Source organism: Gopherus flavomarginatus, chromosome 7 (assembly GCF_025201925.1).
Source record: "Gopherus flavomarginatus isolate rGopFla2 chromosome 7, rGopFla2.mat.asm, whole genome shotgun sequence".
NCBI classification, from domain to species: Eukaryota; Metazoa; Chordata; order Testudines; family Testudinidae; genus Gopherus; species Gopherus flavomarginatus.
The window spans coordinates 81,317,303-81,340,898 of NC_066623.1; the positions used below are offsets into that span (position 1 = coordinate 81,317,303).

General features: G+C 39.8%; 1 protein-coding gene and 1 long non-coding RNA gene across 3 annotated transcripts in view; one reads left to right on the top strand and one right to left on the bottom strand.

Moving 5' to 3' along the window:
• The window catches only part of LOC127054795 (uncharacterized), an 88,020-nt gene extending 64,680 nt beyond the window's left edge, over window positions 1-23,340 (top strand). Inside the window, exon 4 of the long non-coding RNA XR_007775340.1 lies at window positions 23,323-23,340. This is a non-coding gene — a long non-coding RNA (uncharacterized LOC127054795). The remainder of the gene's footprint in view (window positions 1-23,322) is intronic.
• The window catches only part of TLCD4 (TLC domain containing 4), a 76,926-nt gene that overhangs the window by 14,249 nt on the left and 39,081 nt on the right, over window positions 1-23,596 (bottom strand). For both annotated transcript variants that reach the window (XM_050960996.1, XM_050960995.1), the window contains exons 4-6: window positions 12,868-12,926; window positions 11,462-11,556; window positions 1,278-1,351 (exon numbers count right to left, since the gene is read on the bottom strand). In XM_050960996.1, coding sequence (XP_050816953.1) covers window positions 1,278-1,351; window positions 11,462-11,556; window positions 12,868-12,926 — 228 coding nt within the window. The remainder of the gene's footprint in view (window positions 1-1,277; window positions 1,352-11,461; window positions 11,557-12,867; window positions 12,927-23,596) is intronic.

The following is a 23,596-nucleotide window of genomic DNA, read 5'->3' on the forward strand; positions in this document are numbered from 1 at the left end:
TGGCCTTACTTAGATGTTTTAATATTTTATCTATTATAGTTTTTGTGTTTTTCCCCATCATTTCTGCATCTCCACAAGTGTTTCCATGGGGAAGGAGGAGAGAAAGAAGGAGTGAACTAGATATCCTAGGGTGTCCTTTTTAGAGTTCAGAGTCCATGAATCTTTAAATTACAGGTTTTCACAGTTTTGCAGCTTGTAAAGGTATGTCAGACACTCACATGCAGTATTATAAAATATAGACCTCAAGTAATCTAGAACAATGACAAAGGTCTCTAAATATCAGAGGAGTGAAATTCTGGAACAGCCTTCCAAGGGGAGCAGTGGGGGCAAAAAACCTAACTGGTTCAAGACTGAACTTGCTAAGGGTATGGAGGGCATGGTATGAGACTATCTAAAATGGCATGTAGCTGATGTGCGACTGCTAGCAGCAAATATCTCTAACAGCCACTGATGGGACTCTAGATGGGGAAGGCTCTGAGTTACTATAGAGAATTCTTTCCCAGGGGTCTGGCTGGTGGGTCTTGCCCACATATTCAGGGTCTAACTGATCACCATATTTGGAGTAAAGAAAAAATTTGCCCCTGGGGTCAGATTGCCAGAGACCATGGGGGTATTTTTTTCCCTTCCTCTACAGCATAGGGCAGGGGTCACTTACAGGTTTAAATTAATGTAAATGGTGGATTCTCTGTAACCTGAAGTCTTTAAATCATGATTTGAGGACTTCAGTAATTCAGCCAGAGGTTATGAGTCTATTACAGGAATGGGTGGGTGAGGTTCTGTGGTCTGCAGTGAGCTGGAGGTCAGACTAGATGATCACCATGGTCCCTTCTGGCTTGAAAGTCTATGAATCTATAACACAATTCCACAATTTGATTCAATGACAAAGCTACCTAGAACCTCTTCTTGTGTTCATAATGCTGTTGGAAACCCACAATGGAAATGAAAACTTGTATTACATACTTTTTTATCTAATAACCTATTTATACTCATCTAACTTATACACTTATGCATATTCTTTTGTTCAAAAGATTTATGCCAGCTTCAGAATGCCATTTACAATAAGGAGGAACTCCTCTGGAATGCACTGGAACATAATTCTAGGAGTACAATAGCCCAAAATGTTCATAGCAAGCAAAATTTTTCCAGCTTATAAATTTGGCTATGTTGAAGTATGCCTACAGAAAATGAATCAAATTTCTATTTGTTATTTACAGTTAAATTCAGTTATCTAACATGGCAAGACATAAGTTAAAGTAAAATAATTAACAACCACCTACCGCTGATTCACAAAAGGAGTAGAGAACTCTGCAAGCAGACGAAAGTTACCAAAATATGCCAACATTCCTTCACCCTACATAGCAAGATAAATATTAAAAAGAAGAATCAGGGATGTAAACTTTAGTCAGAAATTTAATCTGAAGAACGCATTGACCATTTTGTTAAAGTTTCCCAGCATTTGTAAAATTGTATAGGATCTCAAATACTTTACCAAAACTGAAAGTGTCAAGTAAATGTAATAAATTTTATAATCCTCTTTATAAAACTTCAAACTAAATCATTTATAAAGATCTAATATTGCTGCTGCTCTTTGATTTTTTTTAGTGATAAATTAAGAAAGCAGGGAAATATGCAATGTGTCTTGTGACTCCAAGTCATTGACCAAGTATTCAAAATACTTATAGTTATTTGTGGAAGATTAAACAGATGCAGAAAGTCGGCTAACAAATGATGGCACTCTCTAATCAACATAAAAATAGTGACAAGTTATGATAAATTAAAATGGATATATTTTACAGTGACAATCTAAAATGATTCAAGAACATTTTGAATTTCTCATGTTTTAAATAAATCCAGCAGAATCATACTAAACTCACAGAAAATGAGTACTCGTTTTAGTAAGTTAGTTAGCCAAAACAGAGACTGAAGGCCAGATCCTTGATTCTGTTCAAACTCTTTTGCACTGCTGCATCACTGCAAAAGAGCTGGAAAGCCTGCATAACTAGCCAGCTGAGATTCTCTCAGCTCAGGGGAATGCACAGCTCTACTCTAATCTTGTTACAGCCCCCAGCAAAGGGGATTGGTTAGAGGAAGGGCATGTGGCTAGAGTTTTGCTGTTCTCTGGCAATGTGCAGCTGGCAGAATGGTACCAAAGCACAGCTGCACAATTGAGCATTTTGTAAACCGTCAAATTACCCAGTACAATTTTGGATTGAAGTTTCCATTTATAACCAAATCTTCCACTCATGATCATCTGTGCTGGTTCTTTCTGTCTACAGAGAAGTAAAGATATATTCGTCATCTCTATTACTTTTTGGCAGCATCATACGCTCCTAAGAGCAGCAATTAAATAATGTTTGTGGGCAAAGCAGTTTATGAGGTTGAATTCTACACTGGAACCCATTAAAAAGGCATCATTCATCAACACTTGCCAAACAGCAGAATGTGAGGCACCACTGTTTTTCCCCTATACTTGGAAAGAGGGAATAACTGCTGGCAAATATTGACTTCTTAATGATGACCACTGTATTGCTATAGGAGTTCTATTAGTGTGCTCAGCATGTATAAAAAACAGAAACATTGTACATCCAGTGATCTTACACTTTAAGGACCAAATTCTGCCATAAGATATATGTGCACAATTGCCACTGAAGTAAATGGGAATTTTATGCATATATCTGAGGGCAGAATTTGAACCTGGATTCAGTGATAACAATTACTTTTTTTTTTTTTTTAATAATACCAAGATCACTGTCAGAAATCCTATTATTTACCTCTTAAATCTCTGGAAATTGTTTTATTGTCATTGCAACTAAAGGAAGAGAGTAAAAATTAAATATTTGACATTCTTTGCATATATGACTGACCCTGCAAGGGATAATATTGTTGAGTTTCTCTCATCTGGTCCCAGAGTTCCATGATTCTACTGATACATTAATTGTCTTCAGCTAGAAACAGAGTTTCATCTTCTCTGATCCAGGTAATAGGAATCCTGAGACTAAATCCAAACCAATGATTTGGACATGCAGATGAATTAATAACAGGCACACGGAATGATTTCAAGTGGTAGTGAGCAACTTTATTTAACACGTGGGGGGAAAGCATTATATGCCACACCCCACTGTCCCATACCAGACATTTAACTGGGTCCAGTACAGGGTTACAGGATTCCTACCATAAAACCAATAACCGAGGGTAGTTTGTTTCTGAATCTTCTTTAACAGCCCCTGCCCCTTCCCGGACCCCCTCCCCCATATCTGTAGAAGGTGTAAAAGTTACCAAAAGACGACTTCAGTGCATCAAGACTTCTTGTCTCCCCTTTTTCCCATAGGCAAATGGATCACCAGTGAAATCCCGGATCTCATTTACCTCTGAGAACTGGTCTCTTGTAGCCTTATCTGTACTGGGCACTGGCTGCAAGTTGCGAAAAGCTAAAACAGTCTTCCTTTCCTAATATTAAACTTGTTAAATCTTAATTCTTATAACCTAACTGTGCTTCCATGATGCTGTGAGGAAGGCAAAAAAATCTACCACACTTTTGCCAATTAGGTCCAATGGGAAAAATTTCTTCCTGATCCAAAAGCAGGCAGTTAAGGCAGACTTGCAGCATCCTAAAAACACAGCTGTTATGCTACAACTAAGAGGAGTGAGTGCAGGTCAACTAGCTGGAACAAGAGGCTTTTGAAAACCCTGAGGAGAAGTCTAAATAAGTAGAAGTGAGAGAGAGCACTATGAGTACCAACTGGATAGCCCATTCCCCCATCCCAAGCCAATGGGAAGGCTGCGGTCTCTCTCATACCCCCATTCCCACAATGTATGGGTTCTTGCATCCACCCCTCTGACCCTGTCAGCAGGTAGGGGATCTTGGGGGACAACTACTGCACTGGTGGGGTGCAAAATAAACTTTATTAAGAAAATGCAAAAACAGGGAAAATTCAATAGTGAGGGGTATGGGGTTTGTTAAGGTAGACAATTGGGGAGGGGGTTCTTTTAGTAAATAGTATAGGGGGTTTCAATAGTGGGGTACAATACAGTGGGGTACAATACAGTTGGTAACCAATTAACACTGAAGTATAAATGTAACAGGTAGCTAACAATTCCTATGTAAAAGGTGTGTCACAGCAGCATAAAACCAACTAACAGTTATGGGTAAAATGTGTTAAATAACCAACAACTCTAGGTAAAAATGTGTCACAGTGGTGTAAATGTAAAATGTGAGATGTGTCATAGAGAAAAAGGGTAACCAATGGGGTTTTATGCTAGACTTCAGTAATACAATTGAGGTTTGGCAGCAGTAGGAGTGGGATGAACACGTGGGGGAAGGGCTTAAAAGAGAGAGAGAGAGAGAGAGAGAAAGGCAGTGGTAGAGGAATGAGGTTGGAGGATGGGGGAAGAGGTGCACGTAGTGGAGCAGAGACCAAAGGCAGAGACGCTGCGGTGGGAGATTTAAACTCAGGGAGACACAGAGAGCAGACAGGCTGCAAGTTTAAACAGCAGAGTAACTGCAACGAGTGACTGGGGAGCTCAGGGGGAGACACGGGCAAGCTTGGGGCAGGGGGTTAGGGCAGCGGGAAGACAAACTTAACCACAATTATACAGAACACAGCAAAATCTTATTTATGATCTAACTTAACCTAGACTACACAAATTAGCAAGTAACAGAACACAATGCAACAATTCTTTTTTAAACCTAACTTACAGAGCACAATACAAACAGTTCTTTAAACCTAACTTAACCACAGCTATGCAAAATGAAATTACAACTTATCTAGACTAAGAACCTGATTCTAATAGGTGCACCTTACACTATGCCGATTCTTTGATCGGGAGGGGGAGCAGTTCCAGAGGGCAGAGTGGTGTGTGCTCAGGGTACAGCCCCCGGGGGGGTGGGAGTGGCTGCAGCAGTGGGGCGGCTGCAAGCCGGCAGCCCAGGATACAGTCCAGGAAGGCACAGCTTAGCAGCGGCACAGGCTTATTTTTAGCAGCAAAGGCGCTGCGGAGTAAGAAACAGATTACAGATACAGACCAAGGAGTTAGCTTGGGTCTGTCTGCTGGGGAAACAAGGCCAGCAGCTAGGACAGGGGGAGTCTGCAAGAGGGAGTTCTTACCAATCCCCAGGACAGCAGCAAGCACAGAGGCAGGAACAGCAGTAGCATCGGAGGATGGAGAGAGGACTCAATTCGCTTACAATAATCAGGAGATCTCCAGGCACAAATTCGTTGTTCGTGGGAGGGGAGTTTAAAAACGGGGGTACGCTCAAAAACAAACGAGAACGGGGAGAGGGCCCACCAAAGACTCCTAGCTGATCAGACCAGGTGGCAGAGCAAGGACCTTCTCCGACATCTGATCAGAAAATGTCCGGCTTTAAAGGCAAACTCAGGCAGTTTCCCACCAGTACTTTTGATTGGCTCCTCTTGATACAGGGGAGGAGAGAAGGCAGGGAAAGGCTGCAGGTAAGCATAGGCATGCCTGGGCATGTTCTGAGCCACAGGTATGACTCATATGCTTAATTAGTTGGCCACTTCAGGTCTTGCATTTCTGGGCAGCGCCCCTCACACCAAGCCCGGGTCTGAACAAAGGAGCCAAACAAAGAAGCAAAAAGCCCCCTCCCTAGGCAGAGCAATGGCTTCAGTTAGTCTGTACAAGCCATTCCTATGAATAGGGCTGTGACTTTAGTTAGCACAATGGCCGGGAGAGGCGGCCACACAGGACAAATAGGAAGGAGAGGGGAAAAAGGAATGCAGCAGGGGGACAGCGGTAACAGACAACCTCCAGCAAGGACTGTGTACACCAGGGTGGGGCATTAATAGTCAAGTGTATTAGTCATGTCAAACTTTAATTTTATTATAAACAAAAAAGACAACTTCAGGTTTTATTTACATATAGCCTCCCCCTGATGTTTACAGGAAGAAGGTAACAAGTAAAAGCTTGCTGATATATTTGTATTACTGTATACTAGTTGCTCTCTCCATATTTACTTATGAGGAATAGCATCATCTTGAGGGGGATAAAAGTAATTTCTCTGAAAAAATTTTACTTATTGCATGGGATTTTCAAATGTGCCTAAGTGATTTAGGAACACCATTCCCACTGAAAGTCAATGGGATTTGTGGTCATCTATGCACTTAGAAAATCCTACCCACTATAGTTAAAAGTAATAATTAAGAGTAACTGATTTCAGTTAGTTTTTCCATTTCCCTTCAGTTTAATTTGTGTATTCAGACAGCACTTTGTGTATCATCAATCCTGCTGTTCACCCAGTAAAGTCAATTTTTCCCTTGCTAAAGGCACCCTTATCAACAGGAAAGAAGAAAAGCGTCTACACCACTTTTTAAAAATATTAAAAATTATATTTTCTGGGACATTTTATTTAAAGGATTCCATACCAAAATCTGAATATTTAAAATTAGCATATGTGAAAAAGTTGACAGTCTCTCTTTAATAAATACTTAACACACAACAATTTACTTCTTCAAAGCACTGTACCATCAATTTTAAATATTAACATAAAGTAAGTATCAGGTATTAAAGAGACACCAACATAAATTAAAGTAGGATTAATTTCAGAAGTCAGCCAAAATAGGGCAGAGCTCCATTAACAATGAAAAGTGCTGTTGGGCTAAAATATGGAAAAAGTAAAGTGGGACAAAAAGTTTTAATCCCTTTTATTAACATCACAATTGGATTTTTTTATACAGTAAGAAAAAAAAAACACTGGGTATGCATACACTACACTTAGAGATCACAGACTTGTGGAAATGCATTGGAAATACAATAAAAAGTGGAAAATAACATGCAATAGCTTTTGGCTGTTTTGTCTTCTTCCTATGTGCAGCAAGCTACAACTAAAAGTTGTGATCTACTTTTGGACAGAGAGTGATTTATTTTAAATATTTTCCTGCAGCTGTACATGTCACCTAAATAATTTGTATCGAATATCTGGTTAAAAAAAATTAAGAATTTTAATTCATCTCATTAAAACAATGATTCCCAAATCATATCCCAATCACAGTCCAAACAGAGACTGCACTTAATCCCTTTTCTGCTTCCTTCAGACTCTCGCACTTTCCATCTGTTTGTTCCTCTTTTGGTTAGTCTCCCCACCACCACCACTTTCAGTCTCTCCTTCTAGTGTCTTTGGAGTGTCCGGGGACAGAAGCTACTCATTTGCAAGTATAGCTGGAGCACCTTTCCATTGCAAAGTTACACTACTGGGGAGTATATGCCTGGGAACAAGCAGCCCCCAAACCATCTATAAAGCAATAAATGAAACTCTATTCATAGACCTAAAATGTCTAGTGCAAAAATCCACATAATTTTTCATTCCCTTCACCAAATTCAGAACACTGGGTAAGGACTTCAAAGAAGTAGGATCTGCAGAAGCCATATACTGTCACTTCTCCATCAAGAATTGCCTTTAAATATCCCCTCTTGTATCTTAATTCCTAGGTTTCAAAATCACTTGTTGCACCCGTGCCATGATTTCAAGGTCTACTAGATGCAGTAAGTCTGGATCAGCTAAAAATGTGGCCATCCTTTTGAGAAAGAAGATCCAAAGATATGAGAAGAAGAAGAATGGCTCCAATGCTATTGCTAGGAAATCATATTACCCCCTCACGCCCCCCCAAAAAACCAACCTCAAACAGTAGTGATCATTGAAAAGTCAACAGATATTTTATACTTAAAACTGCCATTAACTTAAAAAAATATTTAGTACTTCTGAACTTCTGTGGATGATTGAAGTCAAATGTCCAGTTACAAATTTACAACTTAAAGTATTAAACTGACACCAGTTTTATACCTAGTATTTAGGTATATACCTAGTATTTAGGTATACGTAAATAAACATGGAGAGAACAGTACACAGCAATAACAATGAAGTGCAGCTGCAATCCCTCACGCCATCCTCATTATAACCGCTGTCTACACTTTTAGGCAGTAATAAGCCTATGATAAAATGAAACTCACTGTCACTCATGATTTGGAAGATTAAAATGTGCATGCATCCTTGTATGTTATGTGGATTTCTTCCAAAGTGTGCTGAAGTACTTCATTTTAAACAGATATTTGTTCCAAACTTTATGATGGGCAGTGATGCCTAGTGGATAGAGCACTAGACTGGAACTCTGAAGACTTAGGTTCTACTTCTGGATCTGTCTCTAGCCTACAGGGTGACCTTGAGTAAATCACTTTGCTGCTCTGTGCCTCAGTATCCCCATTTTTAAAATGGGGGAAATAATACTTACCTCTTTTGTGATCTACAGATCAAGCGCTACACAAGAGTTAAGTATCAAATACAAGAGCATCGATGTTTCATTCATTCATTATATCAAATTACAATATATTCTTTACATAAAATTAGAGTCTTTCATAAGAAGGTATGCAAAAGGACAATGCTGGTACAGACTAGCAAACAGTTTAGAAACTTCAATAAACACAGTACAAGATGAAAAAAGGAAATTGAGGTTTATTACAAGTCCTAAATTAAAATTTTAAAAGGTCTCTTTGAAACAAACAATAGTAAGGAAGTTTCAGCATTCATACTGACATTTCACACAAATAATCACTGCACTTTTTATATAATACTTCATCTAGGCACGTGTATAGCATGTTGGTGACTGTATTGGGATAGATTAGATGGCTATATAGAATAATTATTTTTTTAAAACACTACATTCAGTATACTTGAAAGCTGAATTTTAAACATGTTTTTAAAATCCCAGTTGCTGTTTTAAAAGAGTTACATATTTATAATATATAGCATTTTGATTAGCTCTGGAGAATCTCAATAACAGAGTTATTATTTTATTGCTACTCCCAGCAGGAAGTTTATGACCAAAAAAAAGTGTTAATGAGCAGGCAGATGCTAAACACATACTGCAAGCTTCAGTGAAACTGTTATTATTTGGTAGGAGAATTGTAAATATATAAGCATCATCATTCATATTAAACAACAAAACCATTAGAATTTACCTTGACAAAAGATGTTGTGAGAATTTGTTATTTATAAAAGCACTTTGAAGGTAAGTGCTCTGTCAGTGATAATTTCTGGCAGAGTCAAACCTCTCTTGTGCGTGCAAGTGATGAGTAGTACATTCTGCGTTACCAGCTATTGACTTGATCCTGATCCCATTGAAGTCAGGGTCAAAACTCCTACAAAGGGAGGATGTGCTAGATCAGAGAGCAAGCTGATAGTTTCCTAAGATTTTTAAATTACATTTAATAATTGTAAAGCTGTGCAGAATACAAGATGAAATAAAAATTATTACAAGGCTTTTGAATAATAGGTTGTTTTTACAGGCAATATGTGCTGTAATACCTAGATAAATAGTGCTGTTTAAGAGCAGATTTTCAGCATTCATTCTGAATTTTGCAGCTTTTGTTGATGTAAGCAGCCATATAGTCTTGCTGCAGCTATATCCTTAAAATATTATATATATTTAAACTAAAGACATTAAATTACAGACCCTTTCCCCACCAAGGAACAGGAAATAAACTCTTATGTATTAGATATCAGTTGATAGCTCAAGTTAGCTCTCCCACAGCCACTATGTAGTACTGCATAAAAATGTATTGAAATAATTTGTAAAAAGCACACAATTAACAAAAGAGTCATTAGGTCATTGGAATTATTCAGCCTTTTTTTGCAAACTATGCCATATATGTAGAAAAAATCCTTTTAAAAATTCGTCTTAATTGGTGACATTCATGGAAAGTTTCTTAAGGATTTTTTAAAAAAATCTAAAAAAAAATCTGCTTGTATTAAGATCCTGATTCAGCAAGATACTTAAGCACATCAAAGCAACTACCCATGAGTTTAAAGTTAAGCACGTGCTTAAATGTTTTGCTGACTCAGCGTTTAAGTCACCTAACATGGTGACAGGTTTCAGAGTGGTAGCTGTGTTTGTCTGTATCAGCAAAAACAACGCGGAGTCCTTGTGGCACCTTAGAGACTACCTTATGCCCAAATAAATGTATTAGTCTCTGACTGGTTCTCAGTGACAGAGCACTTATCCTCAAAGTGCATTTATAAATAACAAGTTTTCACAACACCTTTTGTCAAGGTAAATTCTAATGGTTTTGTTTAAGTCACCTGAGTGTCATGTTTTAAACTGAAGACATTTGAGTTATGGGAGTAGGAGAGTCAGAGATATTGAAATGTTCTTCTTAAGCTACAGCATTTTAACACTGAGCATGTTTTTGTACTGACAAGCAATCAACTCGTAGAGAAAGTATCTTTACATTAGAAATCAAGCTGTAGTCTTAATTTTGTAAAAACAGTCTAAACAGCATATACAGTAATTTAATCTGTGAAAGATAAAAAATGTTCAGTTTAAAACACATACTGGGTCAATTAACTCAAACCTTTATCTGGTGGCCAAAAAGTAACACTGAGAAATACTTTATAGGATGAGTCACTGTAACTTAATTTACTAAAATTTCAAATATGGATAGAAAAACACCACCAAAACAATGTATGCTACCATTATGTAGCTCAATACATCTCTAATATTAGTCTATTGATATTTAAACAACTCACATAATAAACCCTATTTCAGAAGTCAAACTAGGATGAACCTCCTTGAGCTACTGAAGCCAGCATTAGAGTCCATCAGCTTTGGAGTTTTAGAGGCACTCTCATTACTTCCCAGTGTCACAGTTTAGCTAAATCCATGCTGTTTGATTTACTGTTTAGAGATGAAGAGACACATATACAGCTCTACTCCGATATAACGCTGTCCTTGGGAGCCAAAAAATCTTACCGCATTATATCGAACTTGCTTTGATCCGCCGGAGTGCACAGCCCTGACCCCCCCAGAGCACTGCTTTACCACATTATATCCAAATTCGTCTTATACCGGGTTGCGTTATGTCAGGGTAGAGGTGTAATAGAATTCTGGACATGAATGCACAAGCCACCAGTGAAAGTTTGATTAATGGATTTTAGGATATCAGACAATTATGTCCTTGTTAATCTATGTGGGATTTAAGGTCTTAAAGTAAGTGTGCCTGTGTGTATTTAGGAATGCCTGTGCAGCTGCTGGGAGTACTTCCCAGTGTGGATAGACAAACACTAGCTCTGCTCAGGCTAGTGTCCTAAAAACAGCTGTGTTTCCACAGCAGCACGGGCTAGCCACACAAGTCCGTACCCATGAGGAAAAGGGTCAGGCAGGTTTGCACTTGGATGCCTAGCCCAAGCCACCACAGACACCCTGCTATTTTTAATATGCTACTCAAGTATAGCTAAGCTAGCGCATGTATGTCCAGCCAGGCTGGGAAGCACACTCCCAGCTGCAGTGTAGACATACCCTTACTTGTATGTAGAAATAAAAAAACTGGACTTTCTTGGAGCAACACTGTTGAGACACTACAAATTGCCTAAATTCAGAGCAGTGATGTTCACCCTTACTCACTATTCCCAATCTTGTCTGCTTGTTAGGATACTGGAAAATATGGCACTCACCAGTACAAAGTAGTAGGCATACAGAGCTGCCAAGTGATGAATTACAAAAAATTTATCACCAATTGCCTTCCAGTAGTAAGTAATAAGAAACAAGTCTGTAAGAGAAAAAAACTCATTAAATTATTACAACATACACTACCTAAGGACCATAATATTTCCCTTTAAAGCTTTCAGTATTACTGCAATCTAAAAGGAAAAACCTTTTTGGTTATCTGAGCTATGCATATATTTTTAATGGCAAATGGTGTCCAACTCAACCCACAAAAAGAAAAAAAAACCTGCATTGTCTTTGCATTGAGCATTTCTAAGCTCAAGACTTCTATATCCCTTCCCCCACCCCCACCCCCCGCTCCTCAGATGGACATTAAATGTGAAAAGAAAAATTAGGCCTAAGCACTAGTTAAAATATTTTAGCTCTTCCAAAAATGTTCATAAATCTTTATATTTTCTACATGAAGGGAGCTGCCTGGCCACAGCTTTAGCAGGAGGTACACTGTGAGCAAGGATAGATCCAGGGAGAGAGAGAGAGAGAGAGAGAGAGACTTTCTCTCTCTCTCTCTCCCCTAGGTCCTGGTCTCGAAGATGATTCATGAGCCCACAATAATTGTATGAAGAAACGCAGAGAGAAAGGGGGTTGAGGACACTGCCAAAATACGACTGGGTCTACTATGGGAATGGTGGAGCAGCAGACGTTATTAGCAGGGCAGGGACCCCTAATGCTAAAAACATTAGCTCTTTGATTTGTTGAGCCCTTTCATTTGTTGGCTTCATTTATTCATAATCCACCAGTGATCACAGAAGATAAATAACCTGACACAGGCTGTCATTAAGAACAAATAATTGAGTGAAAGAGCACAATTGTATGTAAGGATGACAGCTACATCAGATAAAATTATTAAAAATATTTTCAACCTTTTTCACATAGGATCAGACTGTGGCTTAAAATGTGTATGAAGACAAGGACAATGGGGAGAGGAGTAAGTATGGAGCTGTTTCCCCCAGCTTTGTTGGGATTGCTAAAAACCTGCCGCTTGCACTCTTATGGGCACAGGGGAGAGTGAGGACATTACTGCTGCCAGCAGCAGTAGACATCCCAAAAGGGGTTGGGGTCACAACTCTCACCTCTTCTGAATTGGCTGGAGGACCAGAGCCAGGATTTAAGGGTGTTCACTGGACCATCTTAAAGCATGCAGTAGTTGCCACACTATTGTTGGGTGTTCTTTCGGCACTCACTAAGGCAGTATTTCTCTCCGCCACTAGCAGGTTGCCTCCAGGCATTGTACCACAGTCTACAAACACAGCAGTAGCTTCAAAAGCTATACTGGACCCTATATTGTTTATAGAAGCTCATCACATCCTCAGAATAAAATTTAGATGTATCTATGATATAGACAACGTATAATTACCAGAAATGAGGTAGCCTGTGGTAATAGCAATATTCAGTTTCACAATTGAAGGGTCACCCCTGTAAACATAAAAAATGATGTACAGTTCCAGCCTTTATAATAAAAAGTTAAATTTGCATAGGACATACAAACATCACAAACCATTCCCCTCGTGCTGGGCCACTCATGTTTGACCCAGCCATGTAGCATCATGGGAATTTGGGTGGAAGAGAGGAGAAGTTGCTAATTAGGAAGACTGACACCAAAGACAGAACACATCTGCTGCCCCAGGGAATTCCAGCAGCAAGGATCACCTCATGCCTTGGGCAGCTGGCAAGGGAATGGAGCTGAAACTCAGCAAGTCCCCTGGCATACTGAGGCATAATAAGGTCAGCTAATACAGAGTGCTTGTCAGCACCATTGCTGACATTATTAAACACACCCATTTATGTCTCCTATCCTGCCCTAATTTTAAAAAACTTAGTTTGGGATGATAAGTACTAGTTGAATGAGAAAGTTTTTTTTAAATCACAATCATGAGATACCACGTTGACAGCTAAAGTGCAGGGGGAAATGAAAGTTACTCTTCTGTAACCAAGCTATTTAAGAGGACCTCAGCACATTCTTACTCTTGGGATGTGCTGAAATTGTAGCTTGGACTGATGGAACCTTCTAACAGCAGTGCCCACCGGTGCACTCTTGTGCCCCCTGCACCTCTCCTCATGGCTCCTCAAAGGGCAAAGCCATAAAAGCGTATGTGGTGTGCTAACCACCTCAGTTCTTTCTACCACCTCAAGTCCAAAGTTGTAATTAGGACTCAGAGAAAGAGGGAAAGGTGGGAAGTGAATGTCATTATGCAGAATCCAACTCCAAGAGCTCCGGTTACAGGTGAACAACCTTCATTTGTTCTTTGAGTGGCCTCTGCACATTCCTACTCTTCGGAGTTTGTCAAGCAGTATTCTTCACTCTGTACAGTCATACAAGGAGGTCTCATTAAAAAGAGATTCTAACATTGCTTTTCCAAATTGATCTAGATGCCACTTGTGAGGAATATTTTATGAAGTATGAATTGAGACTAAGTAAAAGCTGTATAGATGCAGCTTTGTTCTCACAGAGTGCGCACTAAGCTCTTTTGGAAAAGGTGTAATTAACACACTCTTCAATACAGAGTCCAACCCATGTAGAAAGGTGTTGGGATGTGACTGCCCAGCCTTTACTCTTTCCCCATAAGAGACAAACAGTCTAGGCAATTTTCTGCCATTCATATAGAAGGCTAATGTTCTGTTAGCATCCAAGGTATGGCACTTACCTAGAGAAAGCTAAGAATGTAGCCTTGGAAAAAATACTGGCAAGTTTATGGACTGATGGAGATGATAGTTGTTCATTAAACCCTTCAGAATCTTTTTAATATATCATGACTAAATACAGTATTTTCTTCAACTAAGCTATAGTGAAGTAGACATGGCTGCGAGATGTACTTTTACCAATGATATGGAGAGTCACAAGCATTTCAGATTAATGAGATACTCCCATATGGATTGAATAGGAACTGAACCTAGGTTTATTGTTAGTTGCCAGCAAAGAGAACCCTTTCCACTTACGATTGTAAAAGTTGATGCTTCCTGGAGTTTAACTGAATTCCTGTGCTTTTTACTCAGAACTATTCTATATCTGTTGGAATACTATTCTGCCAAATAGAGGCCTGGATGGCAAATCTGACCTCTCTGCTGGGCCCATAGGCTGAAGACAGATAAACTGTATGATAGTTGCAGTATATCCCACAACCACTATTGTCTCACACAGGCCAAAGTAACTTTAGCTTTCTCTTGTTCAAATATTTATAAGAACTCTGAATTAGCAGAATTTGGGGCTGAGGGGACACAGAGGAGGAAACCTACTCCCTAGTCTACAAGAAATGCATCAGAGATGGACTGGTTGTCCACTCCTGCTCTAGAGCAATACCTTGGACATTTGGAGTTACATCTTATTGCAAATAGGTCCATCTCCAGGTACTCCTACAGGGAAAGCATGTCATTTTCTATAGATTTCCCGAGTGACCATCTGTGGTGATCATGAAAGTCTCTGCTCAACTAATCTGCCAGTATGTTGTCCTTGTCTGCAAAGTGAGGAGCTATATGATAAATTTGGTGTGCCATGCACCATTCCCACAGAGTTTCAGCCTCTTTGCACAGCTAGTTGGAACATGCTCCCTCTGCTTATTCATGTAAAACATTGCTGTAATGTCAGTAATTATTTGAAATACTCTGCCTGGTAGACAAGGGAGAAATATCAGGTTTTCAAGTCCTTTCACTCTTAATTCTTGTATTTTGGTACGGAAATTTTTCTCTCAAAAATTCCAGATACGGTGAATTGTCAAATTCTTGTAAAGAGACCTCCAGCAATTTGGAAGGGTCAGAGGTGACTACAGCTGACTGAGCTGGGGAGTTGAATACAACTTTTTTTAAGACAGTGTGATGGATAGGAACATCCATATGAAGGATAGGAACATACGGCAGGTCATTTCATTAACATACAGTCTTGCTAGCTAATACTGAAGAGGTCTTATCTTTAGAGCTGCAGGTAGAGTTATGCATGTTTCAGAATTCATAAGGCTCATCAGCTTGAGGAAGACCATCACTGTTTGCCATGGGTTCTTGTGTAGTATTTCCAAGTACCTTTCTTCTGGGACAAAAAAATCTCTCCACTGTTGTACTTCCTTAAAGTAAAGGCAATAGTCAGCTTCTGATTTTAGTAGCCTCTTAGCTCACTTGGTAGGTTAAAGGAAAGGCATTTCTTCTTAATTTTTCAGTGAATTATTAAAGTAATTCTTGTGTTAACCTTATAAGTTGATTTAATTACTCACTGTAGTAATTGACAAGCCAGATAAACTGAATCACTGAACTACTGATTCAATTTTGACAGAATTTTGATAGTAACCTTGATTTGATCATTGTACTGTTTTACATTTGATTAGGGAAATTAGAAGTAAATTAGTGACAGTTGTTTAGCTTCATATTTATTTGATTTTTTTTATAGAATCCATAAAAGCACACTAGCATGGCTCTTCTCTCAAAACTCCAGTACATAAGAACATAAGAATGGCCACACTCAGTCAGACCAAAAGGTCCCCCTGTATCCTGTCTGCCAACCGTGGCCAATGCCAGGTGCCCCAGAGGGAATGAACTTAACAGGTAGTGATCAAGTGATCTCTTTCCTGCCATCCATCTCCACCCTCTGACAAACAGAGGCTAGGGACATCATTCCTTACCCATCCTGACTAATAGCCATTAATGGACTTAACCTCCATGAATTTGTCTAGTTCTCTTTTAAACCCTGTTATAGTCCTAGCCTTCACAACTTCCTCAGACAAGGAGTTCCACAGGTTGACTATGCGCTGTATGAAGAACTTCCTTTTATTTGTTTTAAACCTGCTGCCCATTAATTTCATTTGGTGGCCCCTAGTTCTTACATTATGGGAACAAGTAAATAACTTTTCCTTATTCACTTTCTCCCCACCACTCATGATTTTATAAACCTCTATCATATCTCCTCTTAGTCTCCTCTTTTCCAAGCTGAAAAGTCCTAGCCTCTTTAATCTCTCCTCATATGGGACCCGTTCCAAACCCCTGATCCTTTTAGTTGCCCTTCTCTGAACCTTTTCTAATGCCAGTATATCTTTTCTGAGATGAGGAGACCACATCTGTACACAGTATTCAAGATGTGGGCATACCATGGATTTATATAAGGGCAATAAGATGGAGACTATCTTATTCTCTATCCCTCTTTTAATGATTCCTAACATCCTGTTTGCTTTTTTGACCGCTGCTGCACACTGCATGGACATCTTCAAAGAACTATCCACTATGACTCCAAGATCTCTTTCCTGATTAGTTGTAGCTAAATTAGCCCCCATCATATTCTATATATAGTTGGGGTTATTTTTTCCAATGTGCATTACTTTACATTTATTCCCCTTAAATTTCATTTGCCATTTTGTTGCCCAATCACTTAGTTTTGTGAGATCTTTTTGAAGTTCTTCACAGTCTGTTTTGGTCTTAACTATCTTGAGCAGTTTAGTATCATCTTCAGACTTTGCCACCTCACTCCCTTTCTCCAGATCATTTATGAATAAGTTGAATATGATTGGTCCTAGGACTGACCCTTGGGGAGCACCACTAGTTACCCCTCTCCATTCTGAAAATTCACCATTTATTCCTACCCTTTGTTCCCTGTCTTTTAATCAGTTCTCAATCCATGAAAGAATCTTCCCTCTTATCCCATGACAACTTAATTTATGTAAGAGCCTTTGGTGAGGAATCTTGTTAAAGGCTTTCTGGAAACCTAAATACACTGGATCCCCGTTGTCCACATGTTTGCTGACCCCGTCAGAGAACTCTAGTGGATTAGTAAGACATGATTTTCCTTTACAGAAATTATGCTGACTTTTGCCCAGCAAGTTATGTTCTTCTAAGTGTCTGACAATTTTATTATTTACTGTTGTTTCAACTAATTTGCCTGGTACTGACGTTAGACTTACTGGTCTGTAATTGTCTGGATCACCTCTCAAGCCCTTTTTAAATATTGGCGTTACATTAGCCATCTTCCAGTCATTGGGTACAGAAGCTGATTTAAAGGACAGGTTACAAACCATAGTTAATAGTTCTGCAATTTCACATTTGAGTTCTTTCAGAACTCTTGCGTGAATGCCATCTGGTCCTGGTGACTTGTTACAGTTAAGTTTATCAATTAATTCTAAAACTTCCTCTAAAAACATTTCAGTCTGTGACATTTCCTCAGATTTGTCACCTACAAAGGACGGCTCAGGTTTGGGAATCTCCCTAACATCCTCAGCCGTGAAGACTGAAGCAAAGAATTAATGTATTTCTCTGCAATGACTTTATCGTCTTTAAGTGCTCCTTTTTTATCTCAATCGTCCAGGGGCTTCCTGTTTCTGATATAATTAAATGTTTTGTTATTACCTTTTGAGTTTTTGGCTAGCTGTTTGTTCTTCAAACTCCTTTTTGGCTTTTCTTATTACATTTTTACAATTAAATTTGGCAGTGTTTATACTCCTTTCTATTTATCTCACTAGGATTTGACTTCCACTTTTTAAAAGATGCCTTTTTATCTCTGTCATAGTATCTTTCCCCAATCTGAACCTTAGAGTCCAAAAGTTGGGGTACCAGCATGAATTCCTCTAAGCTTAATTACCTGCTTAGATCTGATAAGCTGCCACCAATCATGAATTCCAGTGCCTGATACACTCTGGTCCCCCCAAAAACCTTCCCTAGGGACCCCATGTCATAGGTGGGTCGAGGAACCATAAACCCCCTACAGGCCAAGGTGGATGCTATCCAAAAGTGGCCAGTCCCAAAGTCAAAGAAACAGGTCCAATCCTTCTTAGGCTTGGCCGGATACTACAGGCGATTTGTTCCACACTACAGCCAAATCGCTGCCCCACTGACCGACCTGACCAAAAAGACCCAGCCAAATGCAGTTAAGTGGACTGATGAGTGTCAAAAGGCCTTTACCCAACTTAAGGCAACGCTCATGTATGACCCTGTACTCAGGGCCCCGGACTTTGACAAGCCATTCCTAGTAACCACGGATGCATCTGAGCGTGGTATAGGAGCAGTGCTCATGCAGGAAGCAACAGATCACAACTTCCATCCTGTCGTGTTTCTCAGCAAGAAACTGTCTGAGAGGCAAAGTCACTGGTCAGTCAGTGAAAGGGAATGCTATGCCATTGTGTACACCCTGGAAAAGCTACGCCCATATATTTGGGGACGGCGGTTCCAACTACAAACTGACCATGCTGCACTAAAGTGGCTTCATACTGCCAAAGGGAACAACAAGAAACTTCTTCGTTGGAGTTTAGCTCTCCAAGATTTTAATTTTGAAATTCAGCACATCACAGGAGCTTCTAACAAAGTAGCTGATGCACTCTCCCGTGAGAGTTTCCCAAAATTCAGTAGTTAAAAAGTGTTCTTAAAATGTAGAAGTCTGTTAGTTATATACTTAGTGGTATATGTAAAGGTGCATGTGTTGTAGTAATCTGTTTATTTTAAAGTTCTAGACGGAAATCGCCGCCAGTGAGCTTCCTCACTGTCTGCAATTTGGGGGGCGTGTCATAAACAGATAGCTAAGGGTTAATGTCTCTTTCACCTGAAGCACCTGACCAGAGGACCAATCAGGAAACCGGATTTTTTCAACTCTGGGTGGAGGGAAGTTTGTGTCTGAGTCTTTGTTGTCTGCCTGCCTGCTTTCTCTGAGCTTTGGAGAAGTAGTTTCTGCTTTCTAATCTTCTGTTTCCAAGTTGTGAGTACCAAAGAGTTTGTTTCTTTTGTATTTACATGTCTATAGTGCTGGAGTGCTTTGATTTGTATTCTTTTTGAATAAGGCTGTTTATTCAATATTCTTTTAAGCAATTGACCCTGTATTTGTCACCTTAATACAGAGAGACCATTTTTATGTATTTTTCTTTCTTTCTTATATAAAGCTTGAAGGTTTTCATGCTAACCCCCATATTTTGGACGCTAAGGTCCAAATCTGGGACTAAAGTTATAACACCCCAAGACCCAAATTCCTTGAGTCTCACAACAAAGGGTAATAAACCATTTCCCTTCCCCCTCCTTCCTTCCTCCCAGCTCTTTCCCGCCCTGGGTACACTAGGAGATCACCGTATTCAAACTCCTTGAATCACCACACAGAGAGGAATGTTATCTTCCCCCCTCTTTTCCCTTCACCCAGAGGCAATACAGATTCAAACTCCGTGAATCTAAAACAAAGAGGAAATTCACCTTTCCCTTCTCCCACTGCTCTCTCTCCCTTCTCCCCACCAATTCCCTGGTGAGTACAGACTCAATTCCTTTGAGCCTCAACAAGGGGAAAAAATCAGACAGGTCTTAAAAGCAAAACTTTTATTAAAAGAAAGAAAAAAAGTAACAGGTGTCTCTATAATTTAGATGGTAAAAGTTACAGGGTCTGTCAGCTTATAGACACTAGAAAGAAGCCTCCCTCCAGCAAAATACAATTTAAAATACTTCCAGCAAACCACACATTTGCAAATACAGAAACAATCAGACTATAACGCCTTTCTTACTAAAATACTCACTATAAGAGACTGTAGTGGGGAGATTGGCAAGAAAACTGGTTGCCCATCTAGTCCCTTCCAGGACCCAGAGAGAACAAAGCCAAACCCAAAATATACAACAAAGGCTTCCCTCCCCCAAGATTTGAAAGTATCTTGTCTCCTGGTTGGTCCTCTGGTCAGGTGTTTGGTTCCCTGTTTGTTAACCCGTTACAGGTAAAAGAGACATTAACCCTTAACTATCTGTTTATGACAATCTCTCACTGCTTCTTTTACATGGTTGTTAAGCTACAGTGGCCCTTTTTTAGTTCTTTTACTGTATTTTTTAATTTGGGGTATATATTTAAGTTGGGCCTTGTAGCAGGGCGGTTACCCCGCTCCTGAAAGAAAAGGCTAGGCTTACTGGGGAAGCAGCCACAGTTGGGGCCACGCCCCAGTCAGGGCACAGCTGGCCCTATAAAAGGGCTGTGAGCCAGGAGCTAAGTCAGTCTCTCTCTAGCTGTGGAGAGAGAAGGACCTGGCTGCCTGGGAGCTTAAGCTACTGGGAGTAGGGCAGGGCTGGGGAAAGACAAGAGGAGCTGGGGAGCTCCAGCCTGGCAAATCCCCAGGCTGCAGGCCTTGCTAAAGGCCTAAAGAAGGTACTGGGGCTGGAAAGGTACAGTTTGGGGTTAGGCAGAAGGAGCTGCTCCAAACTCCCATGCCGATGATGAGTGGCCATGATAGACTGAAGTTTGCCCCAGTGAGCAGGGGCTAGATGATGACTGGTAGTAGCCACTGAGGCAAGCTGGGTGAGAGGGTTGGGGGTTCCTCACATCCCGTGGCCCATGCCGCTTCCCGCAGCCCCCATTGTCCTGGAGCAGCGAACTGCGGCCAGTGAGAGCTGCGATCGGCCAAACCTGTGGACATAGCAGGTAAACAAATCGGCCTGGCAGGGGCTTTCCCTGAACAAGCAGCGAACCAGCTTTGAGAACCACTGAGGTACAGGACATTTCCCTTGGAGCCTTCTAGGAAAAGGTTCTCTTTGCGGCTGCCTTTCTTCAACTCTTTTAAATTCAGGGTAATACCTAGAGGCAGGCCAATATGGATGTGATGTGGAAGCTTGTCACTCCCAGTCCTGCTAGTAACTGGCAGGCAATTCCCTATCATAATACCTGGGTGAGGAAGGGTGATCTCACAGTCTGAAAGGTTGGAATCTACAGTCTCACTAATGCTTTTGGGGTTTGCTGACCCATCTCCTAGGACAGGAAGGTTAAGGAAAGGTATCAGGCCATTTGTAGCCTGATTTCAGATCCAAAGAAGTTCCTAAGACTGACAATGATTTGGTTTAGCAAAAAAGACAAGATATTTCCCTGGGAAATCAGTAGGGGAAGATTCACATATTGCCAAGGAGGTTTATATAGCTACTGAATCAGGCAGCAATATGCAAGTGCAGATATAACCAGTAAAAGACCACCATCTCAACCTTCCTGGAGCTGCCTAGACTGAGCTGCAGTTCTTCCTTTTCCTTCACAGAAACACAAAATTGCCATATCACATCAGACCAGTGGTCTTTCTATTCTAATATCATACTTCAAAGGAAAGTTCACAAACTTCCACAGCAGATAGTTATAGAATAGCCTGCTTATTTGGTGAAGTTTCATATGAATTCCTGTCAGTTAGTGATTTACTTATGAGCTGAAGACCTTCCTCCTCCCACCAATTTATCTCTCCTATTCTCATAACCTCTGACTTCTCCCTCCTTTTTATGACTTTAAAAACAATACCTAACTAGTCTATAAAGTCACAACTTGTATTAAGAAGAAAGGAAAAACTACTACTATGGAACCTTCTATATTATCAAGTAGTACACACAACTCAGTTGAATAATCACCTGATGTTTCATTATAACTCTTGTCCATCCACTTATCCCTATTGTTTGTTACATTTAATTACGTGTAATGCCTGAAATTAGATTCTAAACTCTTCAGTCCAGGGACAATTAAAGTTTAAGATTCACATCCAGGCATTAAAACCCTGAAAGTTAACCCACCTAGCTGGGCCACACATAGATCCAGAAGCATTTCAGACAAAGCTACCCTAAAGGCCCTGGACCTAAGATTTTATGCACAACTAACTCTGAAGGACAGGGTTGATTTGGACACTATCACATAGCCACCCACAATTATACACTGAGAGGGCATGTGGCAGAAGCAGGGAAGTGAAGCTGGGGAGGAGGCATGTGGCCAAGTTATAACAGGCATTTGAAAACTTGAAGTTTGCATGTACTTAGTAGAGACTTTCTAGAGTTCAACAGCTAAAAGTCTCTGAAGATTTCATCCTCACAGAGCATGCTCAAGCCTCTCACAGCTACTAGTGCTGACCAGACTGCACGTGCACCATTCCCACAAAGCAACGGAGCCCAGGAACACTGGGTTTCAAAGGACTTTATCTGTAATGGCTGCTCCAGGCCAATACCAATAATCAGTTTATGCAAAATAAAAATACATAGCACTTTATATCTTCAAAGTGCAGTTCAGATTTTGACTTGTTCCTTGAAGGTGCTGTATGCTCTCAATTTCCATTGAAACCAATGGAAATCAAGGGAGCTTAAAATCTTGCAGGACAGAATCCTAAACAATTATAATAATATCCCTGTGATGAAATAGTGAAAGTATTATCCCATTCTTACCAATGAAAAACAAACACAGCAATATTAAAGAACATGCCCAAAGCCACACAAGTGGCAAAGCTGTGATTAGAACTCATAACTTCATAGCATCCAGTCCTGTTCAGTACACCACACCATATTGCATTCCATTACAGATCTGTAAACAACTGAGCAGTATGAAATGCAGACCTTTGTTCTGTTCTTTTAAAACCAGGTGAAATTTTTTTTTTCGTTTAAGTTTAATCTGATCCCCATGTTGTGATTCAATTTAAAATAAAGTTATGGTGGAAAGATGAGTTAAAGCTTTCAAAAAAAAAAGTTTAATTATACAGGTAAAATCAACAGTTCTTCTTACATAGCTTTAAAGAAAGGAAAAAGTCAGTTCCAATAAAGGGTAACAGCTTCAACTTTCTGCTAACAATCTCATGAATCAACTCAAACAAAATCCTGCAAAAGTCTGTTGGGCGGGGCGGGGGGGAGACAAACACCAAAGACCAAAACTTATTTTATTTTGAGTTTTTAAGTTGTAATGCAGGAAGATCTTCTAATTAGTCTGAGGAACTACTAGAAATCATTGACAGGAGGAGCAGCAGCATTTATTAAAGCGAGAACCTCTGCTTTACCACTATAGAGAAAAACCTTTTCAGAGGAGGTGGGGAGCTGAAGAAAAACTGATATAGTGTCTTCATTTTACACTTAAAATCTCATCTAACTTTTGGTCATATTTTTCCCCCTACAGACATTCAGAGTGTGCAACCAACCTAATTCTCAATTACTCAGGGACAATTTCCACTCATTGATATATTTTGCTTTCCACAACCAAATCTCAGTACAACTTTTCATGAGTGATGTACCCAAGTATTCAGATTCTAATATCTAAATTGTATTGTTAAATCTATTCACCTAAATTTGGATTATTGCTGATTATGTATACTATGTATCATATGACTTTTAAAAACTAACTCTTTTCCCAACCCATGTATTATATCATTTAACGTTAGCTTTAATAAAAT